The sequence below is a fragment of the Podarcis cretensis genome, assembly GCF_951804945.1.
Source record: "Podarcis cretensis genome assembly, chromosome: 1".
Classification (NCBI taxonomy): Eukaryota; Metazoa; Chordata; class Lepidosauria; order Squamata; family Lacertidae; genus Podarcis; species Podarcis cretensis.
The window spans coordinates 132,205,060-132,220,088 of NC_137170.1; the positions used below are offsets into that span (position 1 = coordinate 132,205,060).

The 15,029-nt window shown below is 44.8% G+C and overlaps 1 protein-coding gene across 2 annotated transcripts in view; it reads left to right on the plus strand.

Moving 5' to 3' along the window:
• The window catches only part of PARD3B (par-3 family cell polarity regulator beta), a 652,714-nt gene that overhangs the window by 201,751 nt on the left and 435,934 nt on the right, over positions 1 to 15,029 (plus strand). For both annotated transcript variants that reach the window (XM_079976360.1, XM_079976361.1), the window contains exons 7-10: positions 430 to 555; positions 3,368 to 3,714; positions 4,948 to 5,087; positions 9,165 to 9,293. In XM_079976360.1, coding sequence (XP_079832486.1) covers positions 430 to 555; positions 3,368 to 3,714; positions 4,948 to 5,087; positions 9,165 to 9,293 — 742 coding nt within the window. The remainder of the gene's footprint in view (positions 1 to 429; positions 556 to 3,367; positions 3,715 to 4,947; positions 5,088 to 9,164; positions 9,294 to 15,029) is intronic.

Below are 15,029 nucleotides of genomic sequence, written 5' to 3' on the forward strand. Positions count from 1 at the left end.
ATGTGGGAGAGGGAGAGCTGCGCAGTGCCCCTTCAGCGAAGCCGGAGGAGAAATGGAAGGGGCTCCGTTTCTCCTGCCGCTTCGCTGAAGGGGTGCTGAGCAGAGAGGGGGAGATTTTTTTTCTTCTTCTTCTCCCCCTCTAAAACAAGGTGCGTCCTATGGTCGGGTGCGTCCTATAGAGTGAAAAATACGGTAAATGATGAGAAAGGTAAGCTATACTAATTTACTGACATTTGGAAATGTCTGTTTTTCCTGATGTACCTGTTTCTTCCCCATTACTGTGGTGTGTGTGTGTGTGTGTGTGTGTGTGTGTGTATTCCGTCCAGTGGCAAACCAGATGCCTTCTGGTAGTAGTTGCAAGCAGGAATTTAAAATTCAATACCTAATTTAGGTAACTCCAAATAACTTACTTTGCATTCCTACCTTCAGAATTCTAGGGCTTTATATCCGTGGCATTGAGGAGAACAGCCGAACTAAGAGGGATGGACTTTTACTTGAAAATGAGTGTATTGTGAAAATTAACGACACAGAACTTGCAGATAAAACCTTTGCACAGTGAGTTTTGCTGAATTGTTTTATTCTGTTAACCTGAGGAATTTATGCAGCACACATCAATCCAGTCAGTTTTACAATGTTGGCTATGATTAAAATACTACAATTCTGCCTCGGAAGCTTATGAAGTAGAATAAAATAAAATAAAATTCTAGTAGCGTCACATTGGGGATAGAATATCTGATCTTCTGTTGCTGTAGAGACTGACTGTAAGTGGAATGTTTTATTAGCCACTTGGGAAAGTGCTATTTAATAATCCAACTAAGAGACTCATAATGGACACGGGTGGTGCTGTGGGTTAAACCACAGAGCCTAGGACTTGCCGATCAGAAGGTCGGCGGTTCGAATCCCCGCAATGAGGTGAGCTCCCGTTGCTCGGTCCCTGCTCCTGCCAACCTAGCAGTTCAAAAGCACGTCAAAGTGCAAGCAGATAAATAGGTACTGCTCCAGCGGGAAGGTAAACGGCGTTTCCGTGTGCTGCTCTACCATACTACTACCATGACCCGGAAGCTGTACGCCGGCTCCCTCAGCCAATAAAGTGAGATGAGTGCCGCAACCCCAGAGTCGGTCATGACTGGACCTAATGGTCAGGAGTCCCTTTACCTTTACCTAAGAGACTCATAACCTGATCCCAGTTATAAAACATAAATAATTTCATCAATCTGGGTTGAGTTTTTTAAGAAAACCCTTTTTGGGTAAGTTACCTATAGATCAGGGGTGCCATCAAGGAGGGGCCGAAGGCCTCCCCAAAATTTTTTATGAGGGAAATGGGCCCCCTCAATATTCCATGACAATGTGTACATGTCGTGCAACGTGCTGACATCATGTGTGCAAGCCATGAGGTGTGTGCACCACACATCAACATGTTGTGCGCACTGGCACCTCAGTAATGGGGCAAGCCAGCACGCTTGCTATAGGTAGCTTAGTAGGCTAGATATTTATTTCTGATAGAATTTTTAGAATTTGTTATATCTTTTCATTACTTTTTAAAGCATAGCCAGTTACTTTATTATATTTTGTGTTCAAGGAATTTCTGCTGATTTATCTCCTATTATTATTATTATTATTATTATTATTATTATTACTACTACTTGCGGGTCTTATAATAATTAGGGATACAGCATTTACCAGAATTTTAGATTTTTAAAGAAGTGCTTTAAAATATTTTCCCCCCCCAATTATTCATGCAGTAGTTTTTGAAATTATAATGCTCATGTGTAAAAATGTAAAGTAATTTATTCATAAAACACATATTTATTAAATATGGTGGATGGTGACATCCCAGAAGATATATATTCTACCGTAAGAAATATGATGAATCTACTTTTTCTCTTGCTTAGTGATCTGTGTATTGTTGCGAGCTCCTTTTTTTGTTTCTTGTATTTTTAACTTTGTTTTTTAAATAACTCCATGTGAACAAAAAAAGAAGACTCTCTCTCTCTCTCTCTCAATACACTCAAAAAGGAAAGCGTTTGCTGTGGTGAAGGATGTGTTTTGTGTAAAACTAAAATAGGTCTTTCTTTGGAACTACTGATTTTTATTCACATCAAAATGTTTAATTTTGTGTGTGTGTGTGTGTATGTATATGTATATGTGTGTATATATATGTGTGTGTGTGTGTGTGTGTGTGTGTATGTATATGTATATGTATATGTTTGTGTGTGTATATATATGTATATATGTATACAGTGGTACCTCTAGTTAAGTACTTAATTCGTTCCGGAGGTCCGTTCTTAACCTGAAACTGTTCTTAACCTGAAGCACCACTTTAGCCAATGGGGCCTCCCGCTGCCACTGCGCTGCCATTGCACGATTTCTGTTCTCATCCTGAAGCAAAATTCTTAACCCGAGGTACTGTTTCTTCTGGGTTAGCGGAGTCTGTAACCTGAAGCATATGTAACCCGAAGCGTATGTAACCTGAGGTACCACTGTATGTATATATGTGTATATATATATATATATATATATATATATATGTGTGTGTGTGTGTGTGTGTGTGTGTATGAACACACAAGTTGCACACATAGTAGTACTTTGGGGAGTCATTGTGTTGCAGTGGATACAGTCCTGGGGTTTGTGTGGAAATCCCTGTTCCTCTATGGTGCCCCCTTGATAACAATAAAGGTAAAAAGGTAAAGGTACCCCTGCCCGTACGGGCCACTCTTGACAGACTCTGGGGTTGTGCGCCCATCTCACTTAAGAGGCCAGGGGCCAGCGCTGTCCGAAGACACTTCCGGGTCACGTGGCCAGCGTGACATCGCTGCTCTGGCCAGAGCCAGAGCCAGAGCCAGAGCCGCACACGGAAACGCCGTTTACCTTCCCGCTGGTAAGCGGTCCCTATTTATCTACTTGCACCCGGAGGTGCTTTCGAACTGCTAGGTTGGCAGGCGCTGGGACCGAGCAGCGGGAGCGCACCCCGCCGCAGGGATTCGAACCGCCGACCTTTCGATCGGCAAGCCCTAGGCGCTGAGGCTTTAACCCACAGCGCCACCTGCGTCCCCCTTGATAACAATAGGTCCTCCTATCTCAGTGAGGAATGCCTATCTCACAGTTTTGAGCAGAAAATGAGGCTAGAGCTCTGTAAACTGAAGGGAGAAATGAAGTGCCATAAAAGTGGGAAATAACAAAGATTTTTGTCAAAGAAAGCCAACTGCAAAGTGACAACAATTTCTTACAAGAACGAAAAGGAACTCTTTGAAAAAGATCTTTAAAAGCCTTTTCTGCAAAGCAACTTCTACATTGTCCCTGTGTGCGTCTAACATGGCTTACATTTTCCAGATCTTCATACGTTTCTCCTGTGTCTTGTTTTCTCAAGAGCGCAAGATATCTTTCGGCTAGCCATGAAATACCAGACTATCGTCTTGGAAGTGGTTCCTCCGCACAGCCGTGAACAATATGAAAAGTCCGCCATCGCACCCTTATATCCAGCAGATAACGCGGAACATGTTTCGAGAGCAAAGGTTCCACCTCCCATCTATGCAAAGCCAGTGACAAGGGAAATGGACTTGTCCGGAACAAACCACTTAGAGCCTGGGGTGCATCCTGCCAAGAGTCCCAGCTTTTCAAGAGTTAGTACGAAGCCATCATCACCTACCTTATCGCCCCTGATGGGTTTCGGCAGCAAGAAGAATGCAAAAAGGATAAGGATAGATCTCAAGAAAGGTCTGTTAAACCTCCTCCTGATGTTTTTTAAAATGACTTTCATATCTAGTGGTACCTTGGTTCTCAAACTTACCGTATTATTTGCTCTATAAGACACAGTTTTCCCCTCTTAAAAAGTAAGGGGAAATGTGTGTGCGTCTTATGGAGCGAATGCAGGCTGAGAGGCTAAGCCAGAAGCAAAACAGTTAGAGAGAGTGTTGCACAGCACTCCCTCTAGCTGTTCTAGCTTCTGCCTTAGCGGTGTGAAGCCTCCGCAGGGCAGTGGGGAGCCTTCACCCCGCTGCCCTGCGGAGGCTTCATGCGGCTATCCCTGGCTTTTGCGGGAGGTGGGGGAAGGGACAGAGCACGCGGCTCTGTCCCTTCCCCCACCTCCCAGAAAAGCCCCCAAGAGCTGCGCTCCCTTTAAAGAGTGTGCGGCTCTTGCCGGGAGGTGGGGGGGAAGCCAGGAGGCTTGTTTTCGCTGAAGCCAGGAGGGCAAGAGGGATCGGTGCGCACTGATCCTGCTTGCTCTCCTGGCTTCAGGGATAGCCCCGCAAAGTCTCCTGAGCGAAGAGCGAGGAGCGCTCCCTCTTAGCGCAGGAGGCTTTGCGTTGCTCTCTTATTTCTTGTTTTCCTCCCCTAAAAACTAGTTGCGTCTTATGGTCTGGTGCGTCTAATGGAGCAGAAAATACGGTGATCCATTCCGGAAGTGTGTTCCAAAACCAAAGCGTTCCAAAACCAAGGCACGCTTTCCCATAGAAAGTAATGCAAAAGGGATTAATCCATTCCAAACTTTTAAAAACAACCCCTGAAACAGAAATTTCAAACGAATTTTACAATGGAACGAAACCGTTGATCCATAAAACGAAAGCAATAAACAATGTACTTCAGTCACACAATCAATCAATCAGTAGCTGAACTGGGTTCCGCACAGTCACAAAAACAAACAAAAAAGCCGCAAAAACAAAAATGCAAAATAAATAGCAGAAAGAGACAGACCTCAGTGTAACACTCAAATGGAATTGTGGCATTCAAAATGGAAGTGTAACACCCAAAACAGAGCATGTCCAGCTTCCGAAAAAAAGTTCGCAAACTGGAACACTTCCTTCCAGGTTTGCAGTGTTTGGGTTCCAAGTTGTTTGAGTACAAAGGCGTTTGAGAACCAAGGTACCACTGTATTTGTGCTCATACTTGATTAAGGTGCTGCAAAAGTAGTGTGAGATTCAAATATTTTTCTGTGTGTCTGCACTTTAGGCCCTGAAGGACTTGGTTTCACTGTGGTTACCAGAGACTCCTCAGTTCATGGTCCGGGTCCAATATTTGTGAAAAGCATTTTACCTCGTGGCGCAGCAGTAAAAGATGGCCGCTTGCAGTCGGGAGACAGAATACTGGAGGTTTGGAAAATGTTCATTTGCAGCTCACCACAAACGTTATCTTTTAGTGGGTTTAAGTGCAGTGGATCATTTTTTTAAAAAACCAATTGATATTAATACTTGGAGTAGATCCACTGAAGTAAATGGACGCGATGAGCTTAGGTCCATTAATTTCAATGGGTAAACTCTGCGTAGATAATAGGGTACCAGATGTGTGCATTTTAGGGCACTTCTTAATGTTGACTAACAGAACATGTGGTGAAAGGGAACTTTCTCGTTTACTCAAAGCACACCAGTTGATACATTCTCTTCTAATTCTTAATTTAGAAGAATTAAGAATTAATTCTTGCTTGTTAGCTGCCCTGAGCCTGGCCTTGGCTGGGGAGGGGAGGGTATATAAGAAAATATTATTATTATTATTATTATTATTATTATTATTATTATTATTTTGAGGGTTATGGAATATGATGCCTGAGGACTAGTGAGATTTAGGTTTCCATACAGCTTGGGGTCAGGGCTGAGTTGCTGTTCAAGGAACACAAAAGTCTCTTTGAGTACATGAAATTAGTTGTGTGGCTACCAATTTCATGAACCTGAATTATGTGCCTGTATTGGAAGTGCTCTTTATCAGTTTTATTTCTTGACTTTAAATCTTCCAGACAGTTACTGCATAAAATGTAGGGGCCCTTTTCTCCCAGAAGCCAGTAAAACTTGCTCTCACTCCATGTTTTAATAACAAAGTGCTTGCAAATTAGAGCGCCAGTCCTAAGACCTTGACCTTAACATTGCCATTTTCATAGCAGCTACAAGAAAGATGTCGAGATACTTTAGCAAAGAATCCTGTTCAGTCTAAGCCCATGGGTAGGGAAACTAAGGCCCGGGGGCCGGATCAGGCACAATCGCCTTCTAAATCCGGCCTGCGGACAGTCTGGGAATCAGCTTTTTTACATGAGTAGAATAATAATAATAATAATAATAATAATAATAATATTTTTTTATTTATACCCCGCCCATCTAGCTGGGCTTCCATAGAAACCAAAAATACAGTAAAATATCACACATTAAAAACTTCCCTGAACAGGGCTGCCTTAAGATGTCTTCTGAATGACAGGTAGTTGTTTATCATTTTGACATCTGCTGGAAGGGCATTCCACAGGGCGGGCGCCACTACCGAGAAGGCCCTCTGCCTGGTTTCCTGTAGCTTTGCTTGTCGCAATGAGGGAACCGCCAGAAGGCCCTCGGCGCTGGACCTCAGCATCCGGGCCGAATGATGGGGGTGGAGACGCTCCTTCAGGTATACTGGGGCTCTGACGCCATTTAGGGCTTTAAAGGTCAGCACCAACACTTTGAATTGTGCTCGGAAACGTACTGGGAGCCAATGTAGGTCTTTCAATACCGGTGTTATATGGTCTCGGTGGCCGCTCCCAGTCACCAGTCTAGGTGCCGCATTCTGGATTAGTTGTAGTTTCCGAGTCACCTTCAAAGGTAGCCCCATGTAGAGTGCATTGCAGTAGTCCAAGCAAGAGATAACTAGAGCATGCACCACTCTGGCGAGACAGACCGCAGGCAGGTAGGGTCTTAGCCTACGTACCAGATGGAGCTGGTAAACAGCTGCCCTGGACACAGAATGTGTCCTTTTATTTAAAATGCATCTCTGTTTTATTTGTGGGGCATAGGAATTTGTTCATTTCCACCCCCAAAAAATATAGTCCAGCCCCCCACAAGGTCTGAGGGACAGTAGATCGGCCCCCTGCTGAAAAAGTTTGCTGACCCTGGTCTAAGCTACACTGGTGAGAGTTGCCAGACAGTTTGCAAAACCCTGGGGAGTTGTTATGCGTTCCCCTTGTTATGTGGTAGGGAATTATTGTTCCCTGTTGTACCTTCTAACTTGGGCCAATTTCATTTTGGTCAGAAGGCCCCCTTGTGTACATGTGTGTGTAAGCAACCAACCAAGACTACACACATAAGGTACAAGTGTCTTCCCCACTTAGGCACATTCGACTCGCACGTGACCACATATTCGTGTAGTTAAATAATTTAGTAATTTGTATACCTGAAGGAGCGTCTCCACCCCCATCGTTCCAGCGCCGATGGCCTTCTGGCAGTTCCCTCATTGCGAGAAGTGAGGTTACAGGGAACCAGACAGACGGCCTTCTCGGTAGTGGCACCCGCCCTGTGGAGCGCCCTCCCTTCAGATGTGAAGGAAATAAGCAGCTATCTTATCTTTAAAAGACATCTGAAGGCAGCCCTGTTTAGGGAAATTTTTAATATTTAATGCTGTGCTGTTTTTAACATTTGATTGGGAGCCGCCCAGAGTGGCCGGGGAAACTCAGCCAGATGGGTGGGGTATAAATAATACATTATTATTACTATTACTATTATTATTATTATTCAAACCTGGAAATGGAGGGAGCAGGGGTGGAGAAAGGGGGTGCAGTGGGGGCGGTCCGCCCCGGGGGCATGACAAAATCCCGGGCGGCACTCACTGTGGGGCCTGTAGCACACCCAAGCCATGCATCTTTCCTGGAAAAGACGTGGTTGGTTGGGCGCCCACAGGCTCCACATTGCCCAAACGGTCCGCCCGCCGCCTCCCCCACAGCTGTAGGGCAGCTGAGTGGGGGGAGGCAAGCAGACTCCTCGGAGGCCCCGCGGAGCATCCTCCCCCGCCTGGCCCTGCCCCGTGGGTAGCTGGCCACACCCCCAGGCTCCGCCCCAGGCGCCTGATCGGCTTGCTCTGCCACTGGGCGGGAGAGAGCTGGAGAGTCCTCACGACTCACGAGGAGACTCTCCCCAGAGGCTAAAGAGGACATTAGTGAGCACAGGCTTTGTTTACGCTGCTCAGTCTCCCTGCGCAGTTCATGCACAGAATAGTGCAGCAACAGTGCCTGCCCCAAAGCTTTGAAATATTTAGGATACATAATTTTTGGTATGGGTTGAAGAGAGAGCAGTAGTAAGGTAAAGGTAAAGGTACCCCTGCCCGTACGGGCCAGTCTTGACAGACTCTGGGGTTGTGCGCCCATCTCACTTAAGAGGCCAGGGGCCAGCGCTGTCCGGAGACACTTCCGGGTCACGTGGCCAGCGTGACATCGCTGCTCTGGCGAGCCAGAGCCGCACACGGAAACGCCGTTTACCTTCCCGCTGGTAAGCGGTCCCTATTTATCTACTTGCACCCGGAGGTGCTTTCGAACTGCTAGGTTGGCAGGCGCTGGGACCGAGCAGCGGGAGCGCACCCCGCCGCAGGGATTTGAACCGCCGACCTTTCGATCGGCAAGTCCTAGGCGCTGAGGCTTTAACCCACAGCGCCACCTGCGTCCCGAGAGCAGTAGAGAAGGTGTCTAAATGGAGTTTAGAGGGTCTCCCACATTGCACAATTTCACTTATGCATACGGGGGCCTGGAATGTAAACCCTGTAGAAGTAGCAGGACGCCTATACTTGATGTTACTTCATCATGACACCTGAGTTCAGTAGGACCTCTTCCAAGTGTATCACACACACACCAGCCAATTTCTTTTTTACCTTTATTTCCCCCCCCCTCCATTCTCTTATTTATATTTTATACATTTATTTACATTTTATACATTCTTTTTATTCATTGATTTTGTCAAAGTAATAATCATAAACAAATAAAAACAAAAATGTGCCCCCCACCACCGAGACCATTCCATTATAACTACCCAACCTCCCAAAATTTCAACACCTCTTGCGATGGTTTGACCCCTTTCTGTGTTAACAGTACAAATTCTACAAACACTTTCCCTATCTCCTCCAAAATCATTTCTCCTTCATATTCCCCATCCTACCTTAATGACACATGTTAATTTATCAACAAACCAAGTTCTAATCTAGTGAAGGCTAAGTGATGCACTGAATTCTGCAATGCACACACACTTAGGAGGCTGTAGTGATGAAAATATTCTGTTCTGTTCTGGGCCAGATCCAGACATCCATTAATTCAACAGCCAGTGAGGGTGTAACGCTTGCGTCCAACACTGTTAATAGGGCAGACTGCACTCATAAAGTTTCAGTAGGATATATTTCAAAACCTTCTGGTTAATTCCTCTTTTTTCCCCCTATCTGTGTTTGTCTGCATCTTTTAGGTGAATGGTAGAGACATCACTGGCAGAACCCAGGAGGAGCTTGTCAGTATGCTGAGGAGCACAAAGCAAGGAGAGATCATCTCCCTCACCATCGCTCGCCAGGAAGAAAGTTTTCTGCCCAGAGAACTGGTAATATAGTCTTTGCATAGCAGAGTCCACAGGAGAAATATTTCGGTTAATCAGACGGCTGACATGGGAAATCTTAATTTGAGAAGTCAGTGTTTCTTTTTTTTAAAATTTTTTTTAAAAGAATTTTTCTTTTACAAATTATATAAACACACTCATATTCAAAATGATAAACAATTTTTTTAGACTTCCCCCCGCCCCCTCCGCAATCCTCATACTTTTATATTTATTCCACATTTCCTTTATAACTGTATTGCCAGTTTGTAAATCTTTACGGCTCTTTTCCCTTTTACAATACCCTTTCTCATTCACAAAGCCTCTTTAAAACCAACTAGCGTTGTCTGCTCAACACAAATATTTTCCAGATAAATCGTAAACTTTCTCCAGTCCTGAGTGAACTTGTGGTCTTTTTGGTATCTAATTTTTCCTGTCAATTTGTCTAGTTCAACAAAGTCTATCAGTTTCCGTCTCCATTCTTCCAGTGTTGGTAGTTCTTCTTGTTTCCATTTTTGGGCCATTAAGATTCTTGCCGCCGTCACTGCATATTGAAAAAGTTTATAGTCACTTCTACTGATTTCTCTTCCTGTGATTCCCAACTAAAAGGCTTCTGGTTTCTTCACAAACGTATATTTAAACATCTTTTTCAACTCATTATATATCATTTCCCAGAAACCTTTTACTTTCTTACACTCCCACCACATATGGTAAAACGACCCTTCCCTTTCCTTACACTTCCAACTCAAATTCACAAGCTCCAAAAAGGACTTAAATAACTCCGTCTTGTTCTTCTGTCCCCCCTTTTATTTTGAATCTTCTTTGCTAATTTGTATCTTCCCAAAAGGGTTATTTTTTATCCAGTTAAAGGGGAGAAGAAACAACAGCCGCCAGCAGTAACTTACTTTCACTTTTGATCGCTTTGTTGTTTGCATGCATCTAAGCTGGTTGCGGATAAAAAGCCGGTCTCGTGAGTTCAAATTTTTTCATCCGGTTTCTTTCCTTAATTTAAATTCCTTCTTTACATCCAATTAAGTCCGAATTTCTTCCAAATCGAGAATTGAGAGCTCTCCTTGCAAGCCCGGGGCTTCGTTTCTCGGAGGTAGCTATGGCCTCCCTGCAGCCCGCTCTCCCCCCCCCCCGCCGTTCTCTTCACCCCTTTTAGGAGTTACCTGACGGCCGGGTGGTTCGCGTTTCGGCTGCCTGCGGGAACCTGAGTGTCAGAACACCCTCCTGACACTACTTCGAGGGGTCACTGCACCCTGTGACACCCCCAATCCTCCGAAAAACCCGGGATTCCCCGAGAGGGAAAATCCCCGCTTGCGCTCGGATCGCTGTCAACCGGAAGTCCCGAGAAGTCAGTGTTTCTTACGACATCGGCAACTTGATGCCACAAGGCCTGTAACAGTTAGATTTTAACTTACTACATTTTGTCTTTATACTAGACGAGGTACAATCAGCACAACCAACAAGATACATGCATGAATTAAGCTGTATCTAAAATCAGAGGGTGAAATCTAGTGGGATATTGATGGGGAGCAGATTTTGTGTGTGCAGGGAGTGGGGGGGGGGAGAGGAAACCATTACACAAGTGGATTTTCATTGTGCAGGTGGGCGGAAATCATTAGCTATCTCCCAGAGAATGACTAAAACTATATTATCCTTCATAAAGAAAAAATAAATTAATCTGAAGCACAATTTCAAAGCTGGACATTTATGCCTTGTGAAATTACCATTCTAATGATGATGGTTAATAGCGAGTTTCTCTGTCGTCCGGGGTGATGACAAAATACATGGCAGTGTACTTTAGTAATATAAATCTCCTCAATTAAATGAGTCCAGACAATTTATTTCATTTATCTGACCCTTCCTTCAAGGACAAGAGAGTGCAAACCCTGCAAAGTTAGGTTGGCATCTTTGATAGTGACAGCTCTGAGTTCAGCCTAGTTGACAAGAGATTTGAAGCTGGGTTTTCCCCTGTCCTAATGCCACATTCTGGCCGCTGCAACATACTGGGTAGTATTCAACAAAGTTTTGCTCAGAGTAGACCCATTGGAATTAATGGGCCTAACTTCAGGCTTCGCCACACCTTTCCTCTGGGGAAACCCAGAGTCAGATTGGGGGGGGGGGGGAATAATGATCTTTTGTTCTATTGGATAGTATTTGTGTGGGGTTTTTATGTGAGTCACGTGGGTACACCCTTTATTTTTATATATATACAGTGGTACCTTGGTTCTCAAACTTAATCCATTCCCGGAGTCTGTTTGACTCCCAAAACTTTTCAAAAACCAAGGCATGGCTTCTAATTGGCTGCAGGAGCTTACTGCAGTCAAGTGGAAGTTGCACCAGAAATTCAGTTTCTGAAAAACATTTAGAAACCAGAACACTTACGTCTGGGTTTGCGGCATTTGGGAGCCGATTTGTTCAGCAACTAAGCCATTTGATAACCAAGGTACGACTGTATATTTAGTTTTATTGGCATTGTGAGATATATGAGGGTCCAGAGCTTGGTTGGTTATTTTTGGTTAGTTGCAGTATGGTTAGTTTGTTTGTGTGAGGGGTGTGTGCCATATTAGTCATATTGATTTTTATGCTGTTGGGGGGATAGATCATTGTCTTGTGCTGTATATGTTTTGTTATTTTGCAGGACTGATGTCTAAAAGGGGTGGATTTGGGGGCGTTCCCACCACATGTGGAATTATGTGCCTGTAGTGGTGCAGCCTCTCCAGCATTTAGGTGACATGGTGTTAGGTACCATCTATAAATAAGTTTCAAAGTGAGTTCCCTTGTTTCCGCCGAGATGGATTTAAAAGGTGGTATAGACCACAGCTTAGACCATTGGGTAGGGTTTATTTCGTAACCTATGTCATGCTCTCATTGGTCATTGTGGTGAGGGGGTTTGTAGGATCTTGGAGTAGTATTTTAGCCTCTAGACATTTTAAAGAGATTTTTAAAAGTGTCTTAAATATTTAATAGTTTCCTAGTCATCAATTTGGCAACGATATATTGCTGAATGATACTACAAAATTAGAGGATTGTTTAATTTTAAAATATCTTTCTATCAAAGAAATGCATAAAGAGGGGCTTTCAATATATAGAAGGTACTTTTCTGGAATATATATCTGCTATCACAGAAACAAACATAACCTCTCTGGTCCCCTCCCTGTTATCTTGATGGATGTGTCTACTTTGTTATTTTTTAACTCAAAATCCAGTAGGATAAAGGAAGGACAGAACTTCCTGCCTTTGTCTAATTTTCTCCTCTTGGAAGAAAAGAAAAACTGCCTTTGTTTTCTGGCTCCAAGAACTTACTTTTCATTTCATCAAGAACTTTATTTTAACTCGGTGTTGCACCTTCTAGCTTCACGTAAGGCAGAAATGACCACCCTGAGTCTGTGTTTCCCCACATTTCCCCCTTTTGTTTACTTTTAGCACTCTTATCGTTGTTGTTGGCTGGCTGTTTTGGCAATGAGAACACACCGTTGGCTGGTGGGCTGGTCAGTTGGTTGGCCGGCATACAGGAAAGCCCTAACGTAGGTCGAATTGTTGAGAAGTGGCCCCCTTATCTTTTCACAGCTTCTGCCGCTGCTTCCTGAACACTTGTGTCTAGATAAGGCTACAGGCAGTAAGTGTGCCGAGCTGTGTGGGTTTTGGTAGTGAAGCTTTTGTTTGTCGTTTGCTTGCTCGAATGCTATTGCAGGGCTTTCAGCGTCATTTATAATGTCCCATATTGTCAATTTTCCCATTTAACAGCTTCCCTTGAGAGAGGGAAGGAGGCACAGGTGGGTAGGCCTCATAGCAATGATAATATAGGAATTTTAATGCATACTGTTTCGGTAGCTCACTCCACAACTACATGACACTGTGTGTTCAGTAGTCGGCTGGCAGAAACAATGGCTTGCTTGATTTTGAGAGTGTCTTTTCTTCTTTTTTTATATAATAATATTTATTCAAAGTTTTAAGAGTTACAAAAAGAAAAAAGAACAATACAAAACACAAAAAGGAAAATACAACAACAACTGAAAAAGACAAAAAGAAATAAAAAAAGAAAAATACATTCGCTTAAAAAATAAAAAGAACTGGTTAAACCTTTACATAACTTTCTTCCTTTACTTGTTTCCTTGACGTCCTCTCACCTCCCAATTTTGTATTCCAATTTAAATCATTATTTCAGCAAATCCTTCCAACCTTATTTTCATTTAAGTAATTTAATATAATATATTGTAATTTAACATCCTCTCTTTCGTCAATTTCATCAACTTATTTTTACTTAGTCCTTTATGTCATTTCTACCAAAACCACCTAATTTTCTTTTTCCAACATCTTTCTAACAGTCCTTAATTTTACAATATTTTTGAAGATATGCTTTAAATTTTTTCCAATCCTCTTCCACCGACTCTTCTCCTTGGTCCCGGATGGTACAAGTTTGAAAACACACTCTCCGGGACCAAGGAAAGTGTGTTTTCAAACTTGTGCCATCTGAAATGAGTCTGTCTAAAGCTTCTCCCCTCTGGAAAAAATCATAATGTTGACAATGCTACTCTTGGTTTTCTTCCTTAAATATTGCATTATTATTTCCCTTGGCTATCCCGGGCCTAATATAAAGCTTTACAAAAGAAGCAAATGACAAGTCCTAGTTTATAGGAGGTCACTTGTGGGTTCTGTTGAATAACTTTCTGTCTCCTGGAGTATAATTTGGTCTGGTGTATAGTTATGGTGGACAGCGGTCGAGCAAGCTGATTGGGCGCCTGGGGTGGCGCTCGTGCCCTGCTCCCAGGGGCGCAGCCAGCCGCCCGTAGGGTGTGGCGAGCTGGGGCAGGACAATCCGTGGGGCCTCCGAGGAGTCTGCCTACCTCCTCCCACTCAGCCGCCCTACATCTGAGGGGGAGGCGGTGGGCAGACTGTTGGGGCAGCATGGAGCCTGTGGGCTCCCAAGCCAGCATGTCACTCCCAGGAGAAACTCATGGCTTGGGCGCTGTGATGGCCTGGGATTCGGACTCGGATGCTGAACCTGAGGGATCCCAGCCTCCACAGGATTCCCCGCCTCCAGAACCAGCTGAGCCGGGGCTGGGGCTTGAGCCTAAAGGGTCCTCACCTGTGCTGGATCCTCAGCTGCAGGCACCAGCTGAGTCTGCTCTGGCTCCGGAGGTGATGGAGGACCCATTGCCTGCAGGTGCTCCACTCTCAGCCCCGTCAGAGGAAGCTGAGGTTGCCTCTGCTCAGGGCAGAGATGTGGAGGGAACTAAGTTCCTGCAGGAGGAGGGCTCACCTCCAGGTCAGGAGAGGCGAGTCACCAGAGGATCGGGGCCGCCCTATGCCCTGGGGCAGATAAAAGCCGGCCAGCCCCAGTCCCAAGTTGCGGGAGCAACATTGTTGGTTGCTAGTTCCTGCCCGAACCCTGTCCTGCTTTCCTGCCTGAGCTCCTGACCCGCCCTGGCTCCCTGCTTGCAAGCCTGTTCCTAACTTCACCCGACTCCCTGCCCTGCACCCAGCTTCAGCTACTACGGACTGCCTCCACGTTGGACCTCGCCTCTCGGGTAACCCATGGGACCAGCACAGGTGTGCTGCAGGCCCTGCAGTGAGTGCCGCCTAGCATTTTGTCACCCCCCTGAGTGGTGACACCCAGGGTGACCCACCCCCACCGCACCCCCTTCCTCCGCCCCTGATGGTGGACACAAACGATCTACAAAACAAAGGCAGGATTACTTCCATGCTGTGACCCACCAGGCAGCAGCAGATATGCAT